Raw genomic sequence first — 26,111 nt, forward strand, 5'->3', positions numbered from 1 at the left:
AATCATTAGTTGATAGTCTTATCGATCGACTTACGATTAATTGATAAGCAGCGTTTTCCCCCCGAAATCTCAATGTTTCTCGGAAAAAAACTACTAAATCTAAAAAAAAATATTTAAAAAATTAGATAAAATACCACATTTCAATTAATTCTATTTCAATGTTTTAATCCAAAGGCGATTTACATATTCCTACTATTCACACCCCTCTTCACACACACTCTTCACATGCCCATTTCACCTGGGTCTCTTGTATGTTGAATCGTCGATTAATTGCGATGAATGTTTTTAATCGATTAATGCATTGATCGATTAAAGTCGATTAATCGATTAATCGTTTGCATCCCTACTTAGAGGCGTAAGGTCCATAGTGGCTGGGTCCAGCATAAGTCATAGATAGTCACACTGAAATTGGGCGCTCAGATGTGGCCTCTGGTGGCATCAGGGGTGAGGAAAAACTCCCTTTCGCTTGATTCATAGTTTGTAGGGGAAAAAGCTCAATGAGATCTGAGAAAAAAAAACCTATAGCCAGGAAGAAACCTCAGGCTCTGGTTGTGAAATTAACCCCCTCAGTAATCATTGAGGGTTCGGAAACAAAGCCTGCCATGCTGCACTGTTAACCTGCTGTACTGTTTATTTTAACAAGTTACTGTCCTTTCGTCTCCCATGTTCATGAAAGTTTTGGTCTGAATGTCTAATGAAACATGAATGCTTCATGCAAAGTGTATAAAAGCCGTTATGAATGTGTTGTGTGCAGGGACATGTCAAGTAATGTGTTACCACTGTATCAATCAACATTTTACTATGGGGAACTTCTCCTGCACATTCCTACTTGCTGACGCTCACTTCAATCATACCCACAGGGCCAATCAGGTGTGTCAGCCATGGGGCCCCGCCTCCCCTATGAAAATGGCTGCGCATCCTGCAAAAGGCATTCCTCTTCATCGCAGGTTGAAACTTAGCTCCTTCAACTCGTTCGGCTATTTATTTTACTATAGACGAAGTGTTGTGCAAGTTTAGGCTCTTGGTATTTTCTTTTTCAATTTCAATTTATTTGTTTAGGGGGATAGCACCTTGAGATAGGATATCTCGTTTTAGAGGGGTCCCTAGGACAAACAGTACAGTACAGAAACAAGAACAGATAGGCCTACTAAAACAAAACAAAAACAAACAAAAAACAGAACACTGAACAGGACAACACTTTCACAAGCTAAACCTTGACTAGGGAGCTATGCTAGGTTAGCTAACTAGCCCATCGATTCACGCTAACATTTTTCAATAGCTCACAAGCTAACCTATGAATTGTTTGGCACACGGTGCGTGATGGCTACCCCGTCGCCACAAACGAACAAGGAGGGTTAACGGACCAAGGATCCTGTCGTGCCGAAAAGCGAGTCCCTGCCAGAACATGAGTGCCCTCTTTCAAACCAATGGAAACCAATGACCAATTTTTCAGATATTTTTTACCCATTTTTGCAGACAAATCCGACACAATTTAATATGGAAAGCCTATCAAAGCATCTACATTCCTTCTGGAAGTAGGCCTATTACAAAGAGCTGGTTACAATTTCAGTATTATTTCCATAAAAGAATCAAAGAATTGTCATAACAAATGTTAGGGGAGAGCGGGGTAAGGTGAGACACCGGGTAATGTGAGACACCCCCTATATCATCTAACCACTGTTTTCATCCCCCTCACATTCCCTAAGTACCAAGAAGAAAAAATGTTTGTTTAGCTTTATTAACCATGCTTTTTTCACAAAAATGTGTTTGAAAGTAAAATTTCGCCCGGTCGATATAATCAACTGTTTCAGCAAAGAAAATAGATTCAGGTAGATAAAGTTATACTATACATGTTACTGCACTTCCAACACATGAAACCATATGGTTGATGTTGGTTTAAGATGGGCCTGAAAAGCCAGGCATGTTGTTTGTTCTAAAAAGGTGGGTATGGGGTAAACTGAGACAAATGATTTGGGGTAAAGTGAGACACTTAAAAATATAATAAAACATGTGTAAATAAGGTCTAAAAACACAATTTTGTGAAATATTACATTAATCGGTTTTATTGTTAGTCATATAAATTGTAGGCAGGGCCGGATTAACATATATGGCTCGATATGGCTGTGGCCTAGGGGCCCCCACCCGCCAGGGTGCCCCTGATTGGCCTAAAGTCAAAACTGCACAATTCTGATAAGATGCGATATTGAAAAATGAATCTGTAATGTTGAGTACAGTTTTAAATATTGTTAATACTCTTCTCCACAGCTGGTAGACATGTTATCCTTAATTCCTATGTCAATGATGACACTGTCTATGAAATGTTGTTGTGAAATTTACCTTCCAGGGAGGCCCACAGCAACCTGCAGCCTTTGCCAGGCCATATTAATCCAGCCCTGATTGTAGGAAAGCTATGAAGTCAAATAATTACACCAGGAAGACAACCTGGGCTAAAAACACCCCTCACAGAGATGGGGCGTGTAGCCACAGAGGTCACCAATGGAAAAAAGTGTTTTACCAGCCCCTACAATATTGGATTTAGAAAGTGTGGTTATTAATCTAGCTGTTGGAATGTTAACATGTTGTTCTGTTTCACTCAAGAAAGGCTGCCAGACGGCTAGCCCAGGGGGCTGGAATATAATCCGCGCATGCGCGAGTTCTGAGGTACATTATATCAAAACTTCATCACGTGAGTGTGCCGCGCTACTGTACACAGTATATAAGTCTCAGCGCGGCATACTTCGTCCTCTTTAATCCCTCACGCGATCTGGTAAGGTACGAATTGATACTGGTAACGAGGTGCCTACTGGCAGTTAGCTGTCCGAGAGCTGGTGACTACTGTTGCCCCTCTCCAGGCTATCGTTATCAGGCTATTATCCCCACCTTATTAAAAGTGTGCTATCGCCGCTTATAGATTAACGGTGGCTTCTCCCTGTAGCTTGCGCTTTCGCACTCTCGTGGAATCCCCGAGGCGCATATCCACCTGAAATTCAACTTGAGGTAAGTAATCTGTTATTGTGGTTTGCTCTAGGGAGGAAAGAGATTACAGAGACATCTCTCTAACTATATCTCTAATGTTGCTACGGGCACCTTTCGGCGCCGTTCAGTAGCTCACTGTGATTCTGTTGTGGGATCTCTCCTGCAGGACGGCCCCGACTCTTCGTCTGTCGAGGAAGTTACTCGCTGGGCTCGTGGTTACGCAGTGGAATAATTATCCTGTGTGACAAACTGCCGCCACTCTGCCTCTATCGAAGGAGTTGCTTGCGTGCATGTTATACTCCAGCTGCCTCATCTGACGTGATCTCGTGCTGCGCAACTCTCGGTACCAACAATCTCATTCTCTGTACCGGTGAGAGATCAACGCTGGTACCAGAGTCGGTACCGAGGGTGATTAGTGCTGCTACTGGAGTGTGAGACCCTTAGTACCCATCTCTTGCACCTCTGCTGGAACCATATCTGGTACCAGGCAGTAACAGTGCCATCAGGTTCATGCCTAAAGTCAAGGTGTGACTGAAATAATAATAATAACTAACTAAGGAAGAAATAATAATAATAATAATTAAAAAAAAATAAAAAAAAATAAAAAAAATGCCTGGATTCCACAGCTGTACTAATTGCAACAGTAGAATGCCAGTGGAGGATGGTCATACACTGTGTGTGACATGTCTGGGCCCTGAGCACGCACTAGCTTCAAGGGCAGACCCTACCGGATGTCCAAGCTGTGTCCCCTTCTCAGTACGTACTCTACGGAGTAGGGTGCATAAGGCTACGGGAGATAATACACCATCCTCCCAGGCGTCCACGGAGTCGGGTTCAATACCAGCTACTCAACCCTCTCCTCAGCGACAGGCTACGGACAAACAGCCTGATCCACCTGCTACAGGCAAGAGAAGCCGAAAGCGGAAACACGAGACCTATGATGTTCTAGCAAATACAATGGAGTCTCTGGTGAAGGAATTGTCGTCCTTGGCATCTGGCCAACAGTGGATGATGCAGCAACTGGCTGAGCGCCAGACAGCGCCACTGAGACCTGGGCACCAGGCGGCCTCATTAGGGCCCGAGCACCAGGCTACCCCGTCAGGCACCGAGCGCCAGGTGGCCCCTTCAGTGCAGCCTGCAAGGGAGTCACCACAGCAGCTGTCTCCACAGGGTGCGGATGATAGGCTGGAGCTGCTATCAGTGCACGCATCCGATACCCTTGATGTTGGATACATGGATGACTTAACATCTCCCCATCATTCTGATCTGAGCTCAGACCATGGCTCTTCCCTCCTATCTGCTTCAAACGAAACACCCGGCGCCTTCTCTGGTGAGGAATTCCTCGCACTCATGTCTAGGGCTGCTAAACGTCTCGATGTGGAGATGCCTGTAATACCTGTCGCCCAGCCGTCTCGGTTTGATCGAAGAAGGGAGGCTGCAAACAAGCCAAGCACCCTCCCTGCCCTCCCGGACTTTGTCAAGGAAATGACGACTGTGTGGGAGCACCCAGAGGCGGCTACCCCTACTCTGCGACAGTGGGCACAGTTTGCCAACATCCATGGGGCGGATAAGGTTGGTTTTGGCGGCTATCCCGCGATGGATGACTCTATTGCTGCTCTCGTCCTCCCTCCCACGGCTCTTGTGGGGAAGGACCCTACATGCCCGAACAAACAGTGTCGCACCACTGATAAATGGCTGAAAAAGTCGTTCTACAATGCGTCCTTTGGGGCTCGCCTTATGAACACAACATCTATACTCACGTTGTACCAGATGGAGCTTATTGGAGACCTCTCAGCCGCCCCTGCTCAGGAACTAGTGGAGGAATTGAAAAAGGTCTCTGAAATCCTTGTGCACCTCGCGAAAGGTGCAGCACACTCTAGTGGGAGATCCATTGCTTCACTGTGGATGGCAAGGAGGCACCTGTGGCTAGCTCAATCGAAGCTGCCCGAACAGGAGAGGAGCAGGCTCATGAAGCTACCTCTTACCCCTGGCGTTACCTTTGGACCTGGAGCCGCTGACATGCTCCGCCGAGCCAAGGAGTCTAGGGAGTCAAAGAAGGAATGGGAGCAGCTGTTGCCAAGGCCCCCTCCACCCAAATGGCATCGGCCTGATAAGGGCTATGCAGGTGGCCCCAGTGTGCCCTTCTCAAGAAGTCCCCCCAACATGCAGGGGCATGGACAAAACATGCAGGGGCATGGACAAAGGCAGATGGCACATGCCCCCCCCTTTGCAAGCCGCCATCCTGGGAACCCTGCTAGGCCTTATAGGCCTCGGCAGCGTGATGGCCACAGACCTCGTGCCACCCCTTCTGCTGCCCCGCAGCCTTCTCCCTGACATTGACAAGTGACTCTGCCGCATGTTTTCTACCACGCCCAATTAGAGGTGTGGGAAACGTGTTCTCCCAGTTCTTGGGTTGTTTCAACAATAAAGTTTGGTTACCGGCTACAGTTCAGACGCCGCCCACCCATGTTCAAGGGTGTTCTTGTTTCTCATCAGCCAGACCCAGAGCGGCAGCTGGCCTTACAAGAGGAGTTAAATACTCTGTTAAGGAAAGGAGCAATAAGGGAGTTAGGTCATAACGAACGGCGGAGTGGCTTTTATACAAGCTACTTCCTGGTCCCGAAACGAGATGGTGGATTCCGCCCAATACTGGACCTAAGGCCACTAAACCAGTACTTACGCCCGTTGCACTTCAAAATGCTATCTCTGACCCAAATCTTTCAATCGTTAATATGTTCCCCATCGAGTCTGCAGGCAGGGCGGGACACAGCAATGATGATGGAACACTTGCAAACGTTGGGCCTGTCTCTCAATTCAGAGAAGAGCCAAATATCTCCCTCACAGCATATCATCTTTCTCGGAGTGAAACTGAACTCGATGACGATGGTGGCATGTCTCTCGGATCAGAGGGCTATCGCCCTGCAACAATGCCTGTCACAGTTCATGGGACGGAGAGATGTTCTTGCTCGCCAGTGTCAGAGGTTGCTGGGCCTCATGGCCGCTGCATCCCAGGTGGTACGCCTCAGCCTTCTACATATGAGGCCGGTGCAAAAGTGGTACCTGTCCAAGAGGCTTCATCCAGTACTGGACAGGGGCAAATCTGTCCCTCTGCCACCTGTGTGCCTACGGGCCATCCAATGGTGGGCCATACCCCAGAATCTGTGCAGAGGTGTACGACTAGGCAGAATCTACCGGCGCGAAGACGCGTCGCTGTCAGGCTGGGGGGCAGTCTGGAACGGTGTAGGAGCCAGAGGAGTGTGGCGCCCACCTTGGACAACTGCCCACATAAATGTTCTCGAGCTGAGAACAGTATATCTTGCCCTCCGCCACTTCTTGCCGGTACTCGGGAACAAGAATGTCTTAATTCAAACAGACGACATGTCGGCAATAGCGTATGTGAATCGCCAGGGAGGCCTGAGGTCCCAGGCTTTACACAACATGGCTCGGGAACTCCTCCTCTGGGCGGACACTCGACCCCCCTCTCGGACACCCCGTGGCAACTCCCGTTGCGGAAGGATTTGTTGTCGCAGGCAAAGGGAGAGTTGTGGCACCCGACACCAGCCGTCCTGAATCTGTGGGTCTGGCCATTGAGAGGGACACCCTCCTTGCTCAGGGGTTGTCATTTTCAGTTACAAGGACCTTGCAGTGTGCTAGAGCCCCTTCAACAAGAGCCTGTAGATGGGAGGCCTTCAAGGCATGGTGCGAACAGCGGCATGAGTGCCCCCGGTCCTGCCCTCTAGTTTCAGTCCTGGAATTCTTACAAGAGAAACTTGGCCAGGGCAAGTCCCCTTCGACGCTGAAGGTTTTTCTCTCTGCAATATCTGCCTGCCATGAGAGAGTAGATGGCAAAACACTTGGAGCTAACCCTCTGTCTGTCCAATTCATGAAGGGAGCTCAAAGACTGCGCCCAAGGAGGCTTCAATCTGTGCCGCCATGGCAGCTCCACATTGTCCTCGATGCTCTGACGAAGCCCCCATTCGAGCCCGTTGGGAGTGTCGACCTAAAATGGCTGTCTCAGAAGGTGATTTTTCTCCTCGCCATTACCTCAGCCAAGCGTATTGGTGAGCTACATGCGCTGTCCCTTTACAAGAAGTTTGCCGGGCGGCCTGCTGGGCTTCGCCGTCAACCTTCACAAGGTTCTACAACCTCAACATGTTATCTCCCACGTCCTTTGGGAATTCGGTTCTAAGCTCGTGACATTGTCACATATTGGACTGTGTTCACTTGAAGTTCTGTTAACCAGTCACTCCAGCCCTGTTGGCATGTGGACAGTCAATAAAGGTTTTTGACTTCAATGCATTGTCCAGTGTCTTTATTCAATTGTCGTATGGTTGTCCGCCGCGACGTTTGGGCATACATATTCCAGCCCCCTGGGCTAGCCGTCTGGCAGCCTTTCTTGAGTGAAACAGAACGTTGGGTTACGGATGTAACCTTGGTTCTGTGAAGGAAAGAAAGGCTGCCAGACTTCGTCGTCGCTCTGGACTTCGCGTTCAGGATTTTTATGAGGACGAAGTATGCCGCGCTGAGACTTATATACTGTGTACAGTAGCGCGGCACACTCACGTGATGAAGTTTTGATATAATGTACCTCAGAACTCGCGCATGCGCGGATTATATTCCAGCCCCCTGGGCTAGCCGTCTGGCAGCCTTTCTTTCCTTCACAGAACCAAGGTTACATCCGTAACCCAACGTTTTAAAGTAGAAAAGTAAGTTTATCAGCTTAAACTGTGGTGGTTCACTTTACCCCAGGAATTTCTCTGATTTGTCTCAGTTTACCCCATCTCCGGGGTAAAGTGAGACACATGACCACTTTTTTAAAAACAATTATATTTGTATGGTCCTTGGTCATATAGATATTCTGATCATTTCCATAGTTGGGTAACATCCTATATTAGTGGAAAATGTGAAAATTGTAAAGATATATAATTTTAGCTTGGCTAGAGGGGAGTTCATGTAAAAAATGTCTCACATTACCCCGCTCTCCCCTACGGTTTCATTCAAATAGCTCATATTAAGTGGAGGACGAGTAATGTTTCATAAGCATATGTTTAGTTCATTCTGCAAAAGTTAGTATAATTTTCTCTCAAAAAATGTCATTGTTTCAATGAGGGCACTCATGTTCTGGCAGGGACTCGCTTTTCGGCACGACAATCCCCTGTGCCCCTGCATCAACGGATGCGGTTATGTCGCTGCTAAGGATCTACATAGGGAGTGCACAATTTGCTTGGGATACTCATATGCGATAGATGCCATGTGTCCACCCATTTTGTGGTGCCTGTGCAGCCAGCTAGCACCTGGCATGCTACACTGCAGGGCCACCTTTATGACCAACTCTGTCAAAGAGTCAGTCTTTGTCCAGACAAAGACAGTCTCACTCTGATCCCACATATTCTCAGCTGCGTCCAGTGACCCCCGTGACAGCGGCAGAGCCAAACAGTCCCCACACCTGTGTTACCAGACTGTGACCTGTGCCAGTGGTGTAGTCTACTTTTTTGAAGTGGGTATAGGCTACTGCATATTCGAGCATTTTTTTAAGTGGATATACTGTTGGCTTATATATTTATGCTATTCTAAATAGGCCTAATGGATCAATCAATGTTAACCCTTGTGTTGTGTTCATAAGCTGCATACACCTGTGGTGTTCGGGTCATTTTTGACTTTACAGGTATTTTATCTTACATTATGCAAATCGTTTTTGATGACCAAAACTATCAAAATCTGCATAAATTCACTATTAATCCCTCCTAAAGTGATACAATTAGTGATTATGTTGTCCATGTATTATATGAGAGTACAACAACCCCCAAATTTATTTTATTAGTTTTTCTCTAATATTAAAAAATATCATCAATAGTGGCATTTGTGGTGTTCGGGTCCAAACCAACCCAAAGAGATTTATAGCAGGATAAAGACCAAATGTCAACTAAATTAGTTTTTCAGTGCATAAAATCAATGTTTAAATATGTTGACTTGGTGTTTTTCAATCTTTATATGATTTTAGTGTGGTAAATATACAAAATGTCAGAGTCACAGCTATTCCGCCAATCTAATGCAAAGATATTGGAAATGAACACCTCAATGAACATGAAAAAAGTCACACTATTCATCTGAATCCCCTATGCCATGAACATGGACCATTATATCATTGCCACATCAACTTTATGGAAAGTATAAGACCAGTTCGGTAACACTTCCAAATAAGGGGCCATAATTAACAGTAAAGTAGCTACAACCTAATACTTAAGTAAGGGTTAATAATCATTATTTAATGCCACATTAGACACATATTAATTGTTATTAATGCATATGTTGAACATTAGTAAGCAGTTACTTAACTATTAGATAACTATTACCTTGTGTTACAAGTTAATAGCATATTATTATTTAACTAATAGATAAGTGAGGGCACAGTTAATAGTTAAGTAGCTATCAGGTCATACTTAACTAAGGACCAAAATTAACACTTACTTAATACAAAAGCAAGGCATAACTAATGGTTAATTAATGCATAAATATTGGGTTTTGGGACCCTTATATTAGAGTTGGCAAAGGATAACTAATGGTTAATTAATAGATAGATATTGATATTTGGGACCCTTATATTAGAGTTGGCTGCAGATAACTAATGGTTAATTAATCGATAGATATTGGTGTTTGGGACCCTTATAATAGAGTTGGCTGAGCATACCTAATAGTCAAGTAATTAATCTACTGTGACATCTAGTTTTCACTCGTTCAAATCACTGTAATAGTGGCAACAGGAGCCATTATATAGCAAGGATTGGACGTACACTTCTCAGTGATGGTGGGGTGATGTGATGTAATTTTTTTCATGTACCACTTATTAGTTTTAACGGTAAAAACCCTACAATAAATGCAGAACATTATGAAGAGTAATAGTTTTGAAGCGAAACTAAACCATTCCTTTGTGATAATTAGGTTAATGTTTGAGAATATTAGCTCCAAGAAGAACAGTGCATGATGGGTACGCAATCTATAGACAACAATAATTCGGTATTATTTAATCATTAGATATGCCTTACTTTTGTATTAAGTAAGTGTTAATTAAGGTCCTTAGTTAAGTATGACCTAATAGCTACTTAACTATTAACTGTACCCTTACTTATCTATTATTTAAATAATGATATGCTATTAACTTGAGACACATGGTAAGGGGCCATATATATAATTATAATTAACATAATTAACAGCAAATTAGCTATAACCTAATACTTTAGTAACAGTTAATAATCACTACTTAATGCCACATTAGACACATATAAATTGTTATTAATTCACATGTTAAACATTAGTAAGCAGTTCCTTAACTATTAGATAACTATTACCATGTGTCTCAAGTTCATAGCATATAATTATTTAACTAATAGATAAGTAAGGGTACAGTTAATAGTTAAGTAGCTATTAGGTCATACTTAACTAAGGACCTTAATTAACACTTACTTAATACAAAAATAAGGCATATCTAATGATTAAATAATACCGAATTATTGTTGTCTATAGATTGCGTACCCATCATGCACTGCTCTTCTTGGAGCTAATATTCTCAAACATTAACCTAATTATCACAAAGGAATGGCTTAGTTTCGCTTCAAAACTATTACTCTTCATAATGTTCTGCATTTATTGTAGGGTTTTTACCGTTAAACTAATAAGTGGTACATGAAAAAATTACATCTCATCACCCCACCATCATTGAGAAGTGTACGTCCAATCCTTGCTATACAGTGGCTCCTGTTGCCATTATCACAGTGATTTGAATGAGTGAAAACTAGATGTCACAGTAGATTAATTACTTAACTATTAGGTATGCTCAGCCAACTCTATTATAAGGGTCCCACACACCAATATCTATCAATTAATTAACCATTAGTTATTCGCAGCCAACTATAATATAAGGGTCCCAAACACCAATATCTATCCATTAATTAACCATTAGTTATCCTCAGCCAACTCTAATATAAGGGTCCCAAAACCCAATATTTATGTATTATATAACCATTAGTTATGCCTTGCTTTTGTATTAAGTAAGTGTTAATTTTGGTCCTTAGTTAAGTATGACCTGATAGCTACTTAACTATTAACTTTGCCCTTACTTATCTATTAGTTAAATAATAATATGCTATTAACTTGTAACACAAGGTAATAGTTATCTAATAGTTAAGTAACTGCTTACTAATGCATTAATAACAATTAATATGTGTCTAATGTGGCATTAAGTTATGATTATTATTAACCCTTACTTAAGTATTAGGTTGTAGCTACTTTATTGTTAATTAAGGCCCCTTATTTGGAAGTGTTACCGACCAGTTCTACATGTTTGGGTGCCATTATGAATTTTTGATACGTTTTATGGAAAAAATAATGTACAAAAATGTATTTTGCAAACAAGTGTGCAAAAAATCTCATCATATAATGCAGAAATGGATTCCCTGACCATGAAAACATATGAGTAGACACCAGAAATACATCTGTACTCCTTTCACAACAGGAGATATGACGTATTGTAGTGTATGGGACTGTCCGGCGGCCATATTGGATTTGTAATATGAAAAAGCTGGCAAAATTTTTTTCAGGCAAGAAATATATTTTCCTCACCATAAATCACCAAACTGAAGACAAAGGGCAACCAACAGCTTTTCAGAAATGCATACAACAACCAAAAATCTATGCCGGGTCAATTTTGACCCGAACACCACAGATGTAACTTTTTTTTTTTGGACCTTTAAAATTTGCTAAAATGATAAAACATATTTATTTTGTGTTGAAATGATTGTGACTGAGGATTAGATGAAGCCTTACTCCAAGAAAATAAAGGAAAGTGTGTTTTTTTCACACTAAAACTTGAAAACGGCTCAAAAATGACCCGAACACAACATAAGGGTTAAGTGGATATACTGAAGCCCCTAAAATTTAGAAGTGGGTATACATTCAGTAGGCTCTGCTCATGAAGTAGGCTAATTGAATGTTCAGTTTAACCTGGCCTGTCTCACATGAGAGTATGTAGCCCAATCAGATTTGTTGACCCTACCACAAAAATCATGATCTGCATTGCCAATCACAAATAAAGAAAGGTCTAATCTTTCCAACCACTTTTAAAATCTAACCAAGGGTGCTCCATTTGTGCAAAACCAACTATTGACTCATAAAACAATAGGCCTAGTCCAGAAACTCAAGGCTGAAAAACGAATGAGCAGGCACAGTGGGGGGTTTGGGGGGGTGTGATATTGGTAGCAAGAATTCTAACCAAGCCAGGGGGGGTCTCCCCGACGAGATTTTTTTTCGTATTGCATCCACCACGCATTTGAAAATACAATCCAAAGCAGTGGTGTAGTCTACTTTTTTGTGGTGGGTATACTGTATATTTGAGCATTTTTTGAAGTGGGTATACTGTAAATATTTATGCTATTCAAAACAATCAATCAATCAATCAATTTTAAGTGGGTATAGTGAAATCCCTGAAATTTAGAAGTGGGTATACTCCGTATACCCGCGTTCAACGTAGACTACACCACTGATCCAAAGTTGTTAGTAATACCGCAGCACACACAAATAGGCTACTCTGTAGCGACCAAGGATCACTGAACAACCACCTACGTTACTCCGTGGTTGACAGCTGTGTCAATTATAGGGGACCAATACTGTATCCCGGTGCCCTTACCTTGAGTTGTCTTGACCGCAGAATGTATCCCAACCTCTCACTGTAATCCACAAGTTTCCAGAATCATGGTCCCAAATTCCAATGTGTAATCCATATAATAGCAAGAAAGTGGGCTACAATGTAGCTATCCCAGCGCACTTGTGTGACTCGTGTTATCCGAAATATTGGTCATATGCATATGCACATTGTTCATTCGTTTCTTCTTGCGTTTGTCCACATTCAAAACAGTTCCGTGTCGAAAAAAGGTGCGTTATTGAACAATCGACGTTTGCCCAGTGCTTGTTACAGCACATGGATAATGCTTCACGGATGTTTTTGAAAACATAACAGTAGCCTAAATGAAGCATCTCGCTGTCTGTGCGATGTCAACTGGCCTGGGACAGTTTGGTTGCAGTACAGAGAGTAGCCTAATATGTCGCCTTTTAACTTTTAACTTTTATTTTAAAAGCAACTGTCTTGAGCCAAAAATGTAATATAAACTGGCGTCTGCGCAACATCCAGTGAGAGATTATGTAGCTTCATCTTCAGTTTGTATTTGCGCTGGATTTGACGGTTGAACAAATTGGAAGGGGGCCCCCTCGAGATGGGGGTACTTTGACTACATTTGTCGTTGCACCTTTTGGCAATTGACATTTTCACGTCGCTGTCGCTGATGCAAACCTATTGGAGGGGGGCCCCCTCGAGCAGGGGGCATTAGGGAGGCGCTGTTGCTTCCCTCGCAGCAGAGCCCTTCATAAAGATGGCATTGCCTTATTATAAAGCTATTTCAAATGGTCGTTGCTGTTGGGTCCATAACCTGTCGTCCTTGGGGGCCCCACCTACTCGGGGGCCCTAGGCAACTGCCTACATTGCGTACCTTAACGCAACGGGCCTGCACACACACACACACACACACACACCCATATGCAAAAGAAAAAAAAAACACACGCATACCCTGCGACAAGACTTATTTAAAGCAGGCGCTGCTGACATTCAAAGTGCACTCAGTGGAGCAGTGCTGTTATCCGGCCCATCACACACAGATAAGGGCTCTGTAATTACCCCATAATGATGGATGACTCCAAAAAGCTCCTCGACAGCGGAGTGAGAGAGAGAGAGAGAGAGAGAGAAAGAGAAAGAGACAGCAAAAGAAGAAAGAGGCAGAAGTAGAGGTGAGTGTCTTGCATGTACGTGCGTGTGGGGGGGTAGAAATAAAGAAAGAGGGGCGAAAGAGAAAGTGAATGAGAGAGATAGAGTGAGAGATCTCAGTGCTTCACATGGCCTTCAGACTGCGTTATCCAGTGTTGTGCCTCCAGCCGGCGTGGCACACCTGAATGTCTGTATTGATCGACAGCTCCCTCCTACCAGGTCACTCTGACCTGTGTCCTAATTGAGCCGTCCGCGGCGATCGGACAGGTTGGACCACACAGCCGGCAGCCACTGATTATTTCCTGCCTTTTCAAACTCGCTGTGGCACCAATTAGTCCTGTGAGGATTCTTAAGTAAGGGTTAACGTTCGGCGAGAAGGTCGCTACCGTGGAATAGCAGCACGACAGAGAGAATCTTTAGACCCCGACGCGGAGCGGAGGGGTCTTGTTCTCTCTGAAGTGCTGCTATTCCACAAAGCGACCGACTCGCCGAAAGTTAACCCGCTTATTATATGGATATACTTAAATGATTCACACATGCGGGGCCATTTCTTTAGACCTATTTAATGTTAAGATTGTTGCTGCGCAAAACAAAACAGTGCCGTTGTGGAACACCGCTAGGCAACAGCTAGGTAGGCTAGCCAGGACAACAGGTGTTGTCTATCACAGCAGCTGATTAGAGTGACAAAAGACCGGACCCCCTGCGGAGTGATATGAAACATTCGCTTTAGCCACTGACTTGTATACAAGCCAGTGGCTTTAGCAGTGAACGTCTTGTTGCCATTGACAGCGGTAGCCAGGACAACGGGTGCTGTCTATCACAGCAGCTGATTAGAGTCTTGTTGAAAAGTCGCTTTAGCAGTGAAAAGTCTTGTTGCCATTGACAGCGGTCTGTTATAGACCAACCCGTCCGTTATCGAAAAATAACAGACGTCCGAACGTTGGGGAGTCCCGTTGAAATGAATGGAGCATTCGACAGATGACGTCACAACCATATAATAATTACTGGCATTTACAGCCACCCATGGCAGACCTTCATGATGACATCACTGAAGAAGACCTCCATGGAATGGCGCCTCAGGAATTGGGAGACAGACAAGACACAAAAGGATATCATTTACTCTGTGTACTATGATTTTTTATGATTCTGTACAATATCACTCCCTTCAGTAATGGTATAATTTGCTGGTACTGTTTCTTTGCATACTGCATGTTCTAGTAGTTAGCCTACAGGTTTTTTGTAGGGCTGGGACTCGATTACATTTTTTAATAGAATTAATCTATAGGCTTTGGAATTAATTAATCGAATTAATTGCATTTTAATCGCATTTAAATATCTGACTTGAGAACAGTGAAAAATATTTTTTTTCACATGGATTTTGAATAATTACAATAAATAAGCTTCATCTAAAAATATTATTCATTTTTGAAAGAAGAGAGAACGCTTCTCAATTTCAGCAGGCTGTTCACCGTCAGGCGTAATACTGCCCTCCACTGGTCTAATCCAGAACTATGTAGCTATACAGTATCATATTGCGATTAATTTTTTTAATCGCGTTAATTAATTCATCGAATCGGGTGATTAATTAATCAAAATTAATGCGTTAATATCCCAGCCCTTGTTTTTTGTAAAATAAATAAATAAACAAACAAAATTGTCACCCGGTATCATATTGTAACAATATGTGGACTCAGCAGAAAGAGAAACAAATCGAGAATTGTTCAATTGGTCTGTAGTGCTGAATGTTTATCAAGAGAGAATAAGAAAGAAAGAAGTGTGTGTGTGTGTGCGTGCGTGCGTGCGTATGTCAAGCCATCATCCAGACTCCAGAGAGGAGAGGAGGCTGACGGCTGTCCATAGTGATCCGGGTAGCATCACTCTACACGTGCGGGCCACTAGAGTGGAGAGGAGGCTGACGGCTGTCCATAGTGATCCGGGTAGCATCCCTCTACACGTGCGGGCCACTAGAGTGGAGGTGTGAATAAGTAGCCTGAGGCCTCCAAAGGCCTTGTGTACTGGCTAGACCACTAGAGGACCATCAGACAATGTCATATCCCGACCAAAGAATAACAAGGACCCCTCTGATACGCACACTGGCATTCAGTTCCATCAAGCATGCAGGCATATATGTACATACACATGAATGCACACACACTCGCACGCACGCATGCGCTCACACACGCGCACGCACGCACACACGCATGCACGCACGCACGCACGCACGCACGCACGCACGCACGCACGCACGCACAGTGGGTCAAAACATGTGGGGTCCAGGATTTGGGCCCCACTTCGAGCAAGGGCCGCACCTTGTTGGTGTGCTCCAATAGCAGTGGCCTCACAAAGGTAGATTGGTGCTGTACACACACACACATACACACAGACACACAGACACACACACACACACACACACACACACACACAGAGTGGGAGTTTCCCATATGAAGTGCATTATTGCACGATTTGATTTTAATTGGTTTTCTTTAAGGGGCTGAATAAAAGAAGGAATACTGTGCTTTACTGGAGGTGTTGCCTTGAGTTCCACAATGTTCCATATCGACTACTACATCATAGGATTTTAATGAAGGAACATGATTACTTGATTATTGAGCAAATTGCCTGCATGTTAACAATTAAAGTGTCAGCATATTGATAACGTAACTCTCGCACATTGCTTATTAATTGGACACTAAAGCTAATTTACAGTAAACGTCTTCAGTATTGTATTTTAATTTGTACGGGCTCAAGATGATGAGTCTCAAGCCTCCCGGAAAGCCATAGTACATTCATTTTAAAGCCATAAGTACACTCAGACTAAAAACTCATCTGTTTCAGTTAGCCTATTCTTTATGACTTTTTAACCCTGTTTTGCTTTATTTTTGTTTTTCAATCTGCTTATGTGTCTTGTTTTATTATTGCTTCTCTTTGTACAGTGTATTGTTATAATGTATATTATAATGTAGGCCTATATGTATAATTTAATATGTAAGTAAATGAGTGGTGAATTTTGTTTCTTTATTTTGATTCACATGCATATTTGTTTTAGGTATTGTTAGCTTTTAAATGGAAAGTACAGTGAAGATGGAGACAGGAAAATAGTGGCTGAGGGAGAGAGATCCAGTTAGCATGGGTCCCCACGGGCATTGGGCAATGTTGTGCCAGTATATGATACAATACGTGTATGTCATGCTGATGCACCACAGCAAGCCCACTATAATCTAACAGTTCAAAGATCCATGCACAGCTTCTAGGTGCTGGTAAACGCAGGAGTGTTCAATACTTCAGATGAAAGAAGTTTAGCAAACTTATTTGGCTTTTTGCTCGTTTATGCCAGTGTTTCTCAAACTTTTTTCAGATGGAGGACCACTTTGTTCCCCAAAAAATGTTCAGGGACCAACTGTCAACTGAATTGACAGTTTATTGGTGCTAATTTGACACTGCTAATTTCGATGCAGATCACTTACACTTATTTACATTACAAGCCTGTCTTATTGTGGTGAAAATAAGACTTCAGTTTTGTTTAGGTTTCTAATTATGTTACAAATATAGCCAACTGCTAGCTTGTCTTGGAAAAGTGGAAATACCCTCACGGACCACCTGAGCTCTGTTGCGGACCACCAGTGGTCCCCGGACCACACTTTGAGAATCACTGGTTTATGCAGAGCGAACAATGCGTTTCGCCTCTGTGCGTCATTCGTTCAGGCATTACCTGAGATCTGTCAGGCGTGGCTTAATATTAATTAACCCCTTAAGGCGCGGCTTTATAAATTCATTGTTACCAGTATGGTAATGACCAAGTCGTGGTGCATTACTAAAGGGCCTGTGTTGTGTCTTAGTATTGTTGTGCTATGGTAGTTACATTTCAATGTCTATTACAGCGTGCCTCAGGAGGTACGGCGCGCATTAAGGGGCTACGCCACACGTGTCATTTCCCAGTATAATCTACTTTAAACATTGCTCTCCAGCAATTTACACCCTTTAAATTTACATCTCTCGTTTTCTCAAGGATTTCGGAAGGGCATGTGTGGGCGATGAACTTAGGAGCTGTGGGAAGTAGAGGTTTTCACACAGGAGAGGAGAGGGGGAGAAGAGGGAAAGGGGAAGGTACACAACACATTCTCCAGAGTTGACTTGGCACCTTAAGTGTTGGTTCTCAGTGTTCAAATAACACTGCATAATTTACTGTATAGGTAGGCGTAATTGTTCAATGAAATGCTTCCATAGTCAAAAATGCTTAATCGACGCAAGTTCCATGACTGAGCCAGGTTCAAAGAGCTTCCAAAGACCACTAAGCACCATGGGGGATGTTTTTTTTTCTTCTTCTTCTGTCGTTTAAATCAATACAAAGCAATGCGCCCATCAAAGGGAAGACAGAGAACAGAGAGATGAGCTGTGCCAGCCATTTAGTGGCGCGGAGATAACAAGGCGAGAGAGAGATGCCGAACAAAAGAAAACAGTTATATGTCACCTTGAAATAAATGGTGAGTTCAACAAAAAAGTGTAAAGCCGGATAAAAGAAGAAGAAGAAGAAGAAGAAGAAGAAGAAGAAGAAGAAGAAAAAAACGTATTACAGTCATGAAAGGGAATTACATTCAGGGCTTGAGTATTTAGTTGACTGGAGACAGATTTAAAGAGCTTCCCCCCATGGCTCCTTTGAGGGTGTCCTGACTGATGAGAAGGGATGAGGAGGATAAGGACTAAGGCAGTGGTGTCGTAGTGCACAATTGAAAAGGACAGCAGCAGAGGCAGAAAATATACCTAAAGTGAAGACGTCAGATGTGAAAATCAAACTAAAGTGACAGACGGAGACATTTGGAGAAAGAGATGCTGGCTCCTGGAAGTCTAACAGCTGCCACATAGCTTACATGAATACTCGTTTGTGCGGGGCAATGAATGAGTGTGAGACATTTAATGTAAAGTGATTTGGATAATCGGACAAATACAGGAATCTGCCAGACACAGTTCATTTATGAGTTAATTTATGAGATGACTATATCAGTTAATGGGCCTATTTCATACAGTTTCATTCAATGCATGATGGAAGCCGATGGCTTATACATAAATATACACTGTTTTCTGCCTGAAAACAGTAGTCGTATATTCCTAGTTGCATATCCCGATTCAGAACTTGTTGATGTCACAGTGAGAAAGGCTAATTAAAGACATCTGTTAGGTTAAAGTAACAATAGTTAGCTTTCACTTTTTTGCCCCAAAAGGTTGGAAGCAGAACCTCCCATTCAAACTACTGTACAGAAAGACAGCCTGCTCCTCAGACTTGACTTAGTTTGGCTATTAGTCCATGTAGGGCACTGAAGGGAATTCAGAGGCATGTTCATCGGCTGTCAAAAGCAGATGAACAAGTGACTAAAACAACCCTTGGGAGCATTATTTTAAAGTTGAAACACTTTTAGTGTGTTACTGAAGCCCCATACAGTAATGTGCACCATTGCGCCAGTGTAACGCCTTCTTACTCCTTGAAAAAGCTTTATTACCATAGTACGCTCCTTCGACATCATCCTTCGAGTCCTAACTGTAATAATAATGCATTACAAATTGGTCATCGCCATCCTGATAACAACAAACTTACAACAGGGGCGGTGTCTTTTCAAAAAAATATTTTTTGGGGGTCTTTTTCAACTTTATTTGACAGGTCAGTGTGAGAGGTGGACAGGAAGTGAATTGGGAGGGAGACTGGGAGGGGTCTGCAAAGGACCCGGGCCAGGAATCGAACTCCGGTCAGCCGCATGGCAGGGGAGTGCCCTACCGGTTGGTCACGGCAGGGCCCAGGGGCGGTGTCTTAACACATTAACTGCATAGTCATCAGGGAAACATGTCAGGACTTCAGCAGCCTTTAGTGTAATTAGATTGTCACCTTTTGACCTGCCTGAAGGGGTTGGGAAAAAAGCTGTTCCAGGAGGGACCCTGAATATATTGGATACTACAGCATGAGTCAGACCTTGTGGTATATATAACACCTTAAGAACGAGACGAATATGGTTGAATAGTTATGATGGCAAATCAATTAAGTGTGTGTGTGTGTGTGTGTGTGTGTGTGTGTGTGTGTGTGTGTGTGCGTGCGTGCGTGTGTGCGTGCGATTGTTTAACAGCTAATAACAGTCCTAGTGTTTTATACAGTATACAGAATTTATTTATGTATCATCAAGTTGTGAAACCTTTGAACAGTTGTGCAGAATCTGCCCCATCACTAGCCAGTATTGAGGACTGTGTTTTTGAGCAAGTGAGATGTTTGTTTTCACTTCACAAGTTGAAACTGATCCTAATAGAGTCTCCGAAGATTTCTGGGAGTTCTTTGATCATTTCTTCACAGACACATCTCAGATCATCACGTCTGTCTGCCACTGTGTATAAACAATAGCACAAAACACTAAATCACTGATGGCAAGACAACATAAAAGCTTACAAGCTTATGACAGACTATCAGGCCAGCACCATCTCTCTCTCTCTCTCTCTCTCTCTCTCTCTCTCTCTCTCTCTCTCTCTCTCTCTCTCTCTCTCTCTCTCTCTCTCTCTCTCTCTCCCTCTCTCTCTCTGTCTCTCTGTCTGTCTGTCTGTCTCTCTCTCTCTCTCACACACACACACACACACACACACACACACACACACACACACACACACACACACACACACACACACACACACACACACACACACACACACACACACACACACACACACACAGGATAGCTGACAGGTTGGGGGGCAAAGGGGTCAGTTTGTCCCAGGCCCAGGTTGAAAGAGGGGGCCTAGAATTGGGACCTCTTTATGTATTGAGAGCGGGGCCTTTTCAAATGATTTTGTCCCGGGCCCGGTCAAAGCTGTCAGCAGCCCTGCACACACACGCACGCACACACACACACACACACACACACACACACACACACACACACACACACACACACACACACACACACACACCACATGCACAAAGCGTCTACATTATTAATGTGTCTTGGCAGTGGCAGGTGCGTTGGGGGTACGTATGGGGTTGCATTCCAAGAAAACATGATGGAACTGTCAGCCATCACACATTGCAATGCTTCACAGCCACTTGAGGAGATGCATACACTGCATGACATGGTCTACACGAGAAACCCCACTGTCTCCCTGCAACACAACCCAAATGCAGGACAGTCAACAGTGTGGGGGACAGTTGTCCCGGGCCCAGGTGAAGGAGGGACCAGAATTGGGGGCCTCATTATATTGTGCTCTGAGTGGGGGGGCTTTCAGATTACTTTGTCCTGGGCCCAGCCAAAGCTGTCAGTGCCCCTGCGTCCATGCGTATGTCAAATGATGTAGGTCTACACCTTTTCTTTAGCTGAGCAATCTCTATTTATTTACAGACAACACACATCAATACATTGACATATTATACTATTTACATAATACACACTGATGTAGTCTGTGGCCTTAACTTGAAATAAATAAATGTAGTAAAAGTAGAGCAGTCTGTTGTGGTGACAGCAAAATAAAAACCCAATATGGTATACCTGTATATGCCATCACTCCTCCTAATGGGTTTTACACTCCATTGATCTCCAGTCCTCTTAAAGCCTGTGTATACGGGTGGATGGCGTGTGTTTAGTGGCTTATTTCCAGTGAAAGCTAAAACACACATCACTGGCCAAATACTACCAGCCATGGTTATAGATTTCCCATAAACATACTTTACTATGCATTTAGGGTGTGCCAGAGGAGGAGACTGCTGCCCCTGAGGACTGTTATTTCAGGGCACATGGGTCAAGTCGTCACCTCCACAAAAATGACGGAGGATTGTTTTCAGAGCACAGACTGGCTGGATCAGACCTTACACTCACATGAATATAATGAACTTGGTGTTTTCCAATTATTCCATCTGTGGAGTAATTTCACACTGTCTTAATTACGGTGCACAGATGGTATAACCGCAATAAGAACACCACCTGGACCTAGATCCTATTCAAGTCATTTCTACAACATGACCAAATTGGAGTAAAACACTACAATGGTGCTCTGTGGATGATGCCATCAACACCACTCTCCATATAGCTTTCATATATAAATTCAAAAGGACATGACAGGATGCTTTTCATTGATGTCAAACACAGCATGCAACCCCACTATACCCCAGCATCTGATATCGACCATATAGATGAGCTGGGCCTGAACAATGCACTCTGCACAGGGACTGCAGCTGTAGATGACCTGAGGCACTCAGGATTGGCAGCAGGACAGCACAGCACTATACACACACACAGTAGTAGGCAGCACCCAGTGAAAGGCTATAACAGAGACACGCCATCATTGGGGGGGGGGGGGGTCAAAGGGGTCAGTTGTCCCGGGCCCAAGGAGAGAGGTGGCCAAAAATTGGGTCCTCATTACATTGTAGCCTATCATGTATTGGATAAGGGGCCCTTTTAAATGACTTTGTCCCCGGCCTGGCAAAGCTGTCAGCGGCCCTGATTGGGAGCACCAAAGGCTACAAGCTCAGTCTGGTGCTGTTCATGTCCCATAACATCAATGTGCAACATATTCCTCTGCCCCATATACAGTATGGCCATGCAGCAATGGCCAGATCAAAGCCCATTCCTCATAATCAAGTCGGCTGATGAGGGTTGCCAACCGTCCCTTGAAATACGGAATCGTCCTGTATTTAGAGATAAAAGTACGGGTTCCGTATTGAACTGAAACGGGACACGGGACGTTAAAATGCAAGAAATTACATCTAAGAAATGCTAATTTTTCTGGGGGACGACCCCCAGACCCCCGGCACGATGAAGTGTCCCGTATTTTTTTCATTGACAGTTGGCAACCCTACGATGACTCAACTCGGACACGGAGAGTGTAATCAACACAATGTGGTGCACGTGTCATATAATTATTCCAGTGTTGTTTAGTGAGTAGATGAAGTGACAAATAACGCAACTCTTGATGTGGTTTGCGTCATGCAAAAGGGTCACAATTATGGTTGACTCAATGAACAACCGCATTGCCGTTTACAGCCAATCTTAATAAGGCACTGAACACACTTTCAGGTCTCCAAAAAAGGACAAATGCGTTACGCAATCTACATGCAAGAAAATAGTTTGATTATGCCATATTACTCCACTTCTTATAGTTCAACGTTGTTCTTAATATGAAGGGACATTATTTCAGTCACTGTGAAAAAGCAACCCAGTGATTCACTGAAACGCATTGACATTAGAGGTCGGATCTGTTCATGTCCAGGGCTCTTTTCCACACACATTAGAAAACACTGCCATCTAGCGAGATAAAGATAAAGTACAATTTAACAAAAGCACTTTGTCACATTCCAAGCATCCTGTCCAGTTCAGTTGTCCAGGGCAATTAGTGTAGGTATCAAAACCCTTTGGACATTCAACATGGTAATAGATCAAGAGAAATAACCGCAGGCCACTAGTTTTGTATTCACCATACAACCAGTGCAATAAAAACCTTGGGTTTTTAGACAACTTTGAGAATCTTGTCCATGAGAATCCATGTCTGCCTAGAATTAAACGCAGACCTAGAAACCACTCATAGGATCTAAACAAACTATTATAGTCTAGAATTAGATATTGCCACTTTGCTTGCAGGGAATACACAAAGGGAACGTCACCCTCCAACTCCTCCCACGGGACTTTCACTTGACAAAAGCTTTAACAAGCCATTTGAGCGCATGCACGCAGCGGATGTGTCGCGCCTCCCGTAAATCAACAAAGGTTGTGTGTGTATCGTCGCATTTCCCGGCTGTTTCTATGGGAGACGAAGCCCGCAAACAAGCTGAGCAGAGCTGAGCGCAGCATACAGCCCTGTGTGGCCTGGGAGCCCCAGTGGCGCTGGTGTAGTGATTGGTAGGGTCACTGTTCACCCATGGGAATGCCCAAACCCTGTGCGCCTCGGAATATTTTTTTTGCACCTGCGTAGGATAAAGGGAGGTTAGGACAGTGCTCCATTGATAAACATTAATGCATTGTACAAAGGCAAAATATTTATGAATCAGTTTTCCATCAAGCATGGATAGGAAAAGCAACTCAAGGCGCGCAACTTCTGCTGGATACCGCATAGCAGAGCGACCCAGTGTTGCTTTGACATCGCAGTCCTCCGTGTCTATATTCAGGCATCCACCGGATAGGACACGGAACACCGGAGGCGGTGAGGCATCAGCACAGGACGAGGAGACACGAGACCCGGTCAAACAGGATCAAATATGGAGAGAATTTGTCCGTGCGGAGAGGATGGGGGTGAAAGAGTGGTAATGAGTCTACTTGGTTACTTTCATATCACTCTCTCTTGCGCAACTGCTTAAAATAGGCTTTAAGTGCCCTTGCTTTCTCCCGCGCGCATGGATGCCAGTGAAATGATCCGCTGTCCAACCCGATACTTGATAGGAGTGGATTGCATTTGACCGAATGCCCCCCAGATGGTATAGTTTACTGTAGCGCTCTGTAGTTTCGTTTACATGCATGGAGTCACCTATTCTTCTCTGATAGCCGTGGAAACTGTAGCCTACACAAACCCTTTCTCATGCGTGCGTCCACTCATGCTTTCCCAAATATTAACGTGCATTTCAAATTGGTCCACTAAAACCTTGGATGGAGTGAACTTGCCAAGTTTTATAGACTTATAACTTTCTTGATTAACATACACTGCATACATAATAACTAACCAAATGTCTACCCACAGGGAACAGAACTGGGGCTTTCTGAAGAACTTTGACCAGCTGGTAAGGCACTCAGTTTACACTTTGCCTAAAGGCCTACATGATGATTTTGGTTATTGAATTGTAACTGAGTTCAAATGCCCCAAAAGCAGTTCTCGGACAGATATATTTCTGTTTGTTGTCAGGCTTTTAGTCAGTGACTTTGTTTCCCAGTACTTGTACTGAAAATAATGTTTTGATTGTATGAATGTTGAGTGTGTTTTTGTAAGAAATTGCTGACTATAACCCAAGGGAGGCATTTTGCACACAGGGTCGCCCCAGGACACAGTCCTCTCTGCCCGGCTACGTGCCTGTGTACTCTGACTGCCTGCCTAACACCACAAACCAGATGTTTGGGAGTCGCTTGCGTACGGAGCTCGGCAAGGAGCTCATGCGGATGGACAAACTGTTACTACTGACAGGCAGCCATGGCAAAACCAAACAAAGCTCGGAGATGCAGCCCTGCTGAGATCCTGTCACTCTGCCACCATCAAGGCCACCACACTACCACACTCCTCTGGCATGGAGAATGAAGAATACAATCAAGGGTGTGATGTTGCAATGCACATTCAGATGTTATGGGTAGAATGTTTGGATGTTGTGCACCCAAAATGGCACATGGCTGTCAGTGCAAGAGCGAGTTATGGCCTATTGTGGCATTAAGCCTACAACAGAGGAGCAAAATACAGTAGGCCATATGTTTACTCAAAGCAATGAGCTGTTTATTGTAGTCTTAATGTTTTCCAATGAATATCCATTTAGGCCCTAATTTAATTTACCCCTTTGAAATTGGATGCCCTTTTATCAGCCTATCTAAGATGACTACTGTATGGCATATCAAAGGTGAAACGAGGTGAACTACTAGAAGTTAAAAACTATATGAGTTTATGTCTGAGCTAAAAGCCAATCAAATTGTCCACTGTCAACATGATGTGTGTCAATTATTAGGGAGGAAATGAAATGTATCCAGTTTGCAAGTGGCTAGTGGGCCATGTGATTTTTGTTGAGATGGTGAACTTTGTGATGAGGATTTCTATTTATATAAACAATGAACTAATTTTTAGAAGTGTAGCCTATATATACAGTATATATATATATATGTGGGTGGGAGACGTGACGCCTTGTTTTTTCGTAACATTGGTTAAAAACCTACAAAACTGTTATTTTCCTTTAAAAAACAAATGTCAATGAAAGAAGATGTGGTACATTATGTTTTATATTAGTCTTAGATGAGAAGAAACATTTTTTATTAAGATTTATGTAAAGGTTTATATGTCAAATTTCCTGCGGTGTGACTGTAACATTAATTAAACAATATATAATAATATATATATAAATTAACCAACAACATTTTGAATAATGTATGAAGCATTTGGCATGATTGCATAAATCTTAACTTTAGATTAAGATATGTGAATGTGGAAAAAACTCAAGACAGTAATATTAACTACAAGTTCAATTTCGTAACACAAATTGCGTCCTGTGGGGTGACATGTATGTCAATGTTTGTGAATGGGCAGCTGCAGGGCCAACTACAAGGGTCTTAAAGACTGGCTCCTAACCAGTCAGTACCTCAGTTATTGGAGAGTGCTGTGGAAGTTTAAGGTGACTCTTAACCTCTTAATATGT

General features: G+C 43.4%; 1 protein-coding gene across 1 annotated transcript; it reads left to right on the forward strand.

The window, feature by feature from the left end:
- The first annotated feature begins 23,547 nt into the window (after positions 1 to 23,547).
- c19h2orf50 (chromosome 19 C2orf50 homolog) lies at positions 23,548 to 25,550 on the forward strand. The gene is made up of 3 exons (XM_063223987.1): positions 23,548 to 24,035; positions 24,467 to 24,506; positions 24,754 to 25,550. Exons 1-3 carry the CDS (start codon positions 23,797 to 23,799, stop codon positions 24,949 to 24,951), a joined length of 477 nt encoding a protein of 158 aa, XP_063080057.1. The 5' UTR covers positions 23,548 to 23,796; the 3' UTR covers positions 24,952 to 25,550.
- Positions 25,551 to 26,111: the final 561 nt, after the last annotated feature.

Source organism: Engraulis encrasicolus, chromosome 19 (assembly GCF_034702125.1).
Source record: "Engraulis encrasicolus isolate BLACKSEA-1 chromosome 19, IST_EnEncr_1.0, whole genome shotgun sequence".
Taxonomy (NCBI): Eukaryota; Metazoa; Chordata; class Actinopteri; order Clupeiformes; family Engraulidae; genus Engraulis; species Engraulis encrasicolus.

Bases quoted from the DNA above. Each gene is read 5' to 3' on its own strand.
- c19h2orf50 (XM_063223987.1), top strand. From the start codon at position 23,797: ATGGATAGGAAAAGCAACTCAAGGCGCGCAACTTCTGCTGGATACCGC. The intron at 24,036-24,466 runs GTAATGAGTCTA...GTCTACCCACAG, and splicing joins AGGATGGGGGTGAAAGAGTG to GGAACAGAACTGGGGCTTTC. The intron at 24,507-24,753 runs GTAAGGCACTCA...TTTTGCACACAG, and splicing joins TGAAGAACTTTGACCAGCTG to GGTCGCCCCAGGACACAGTC.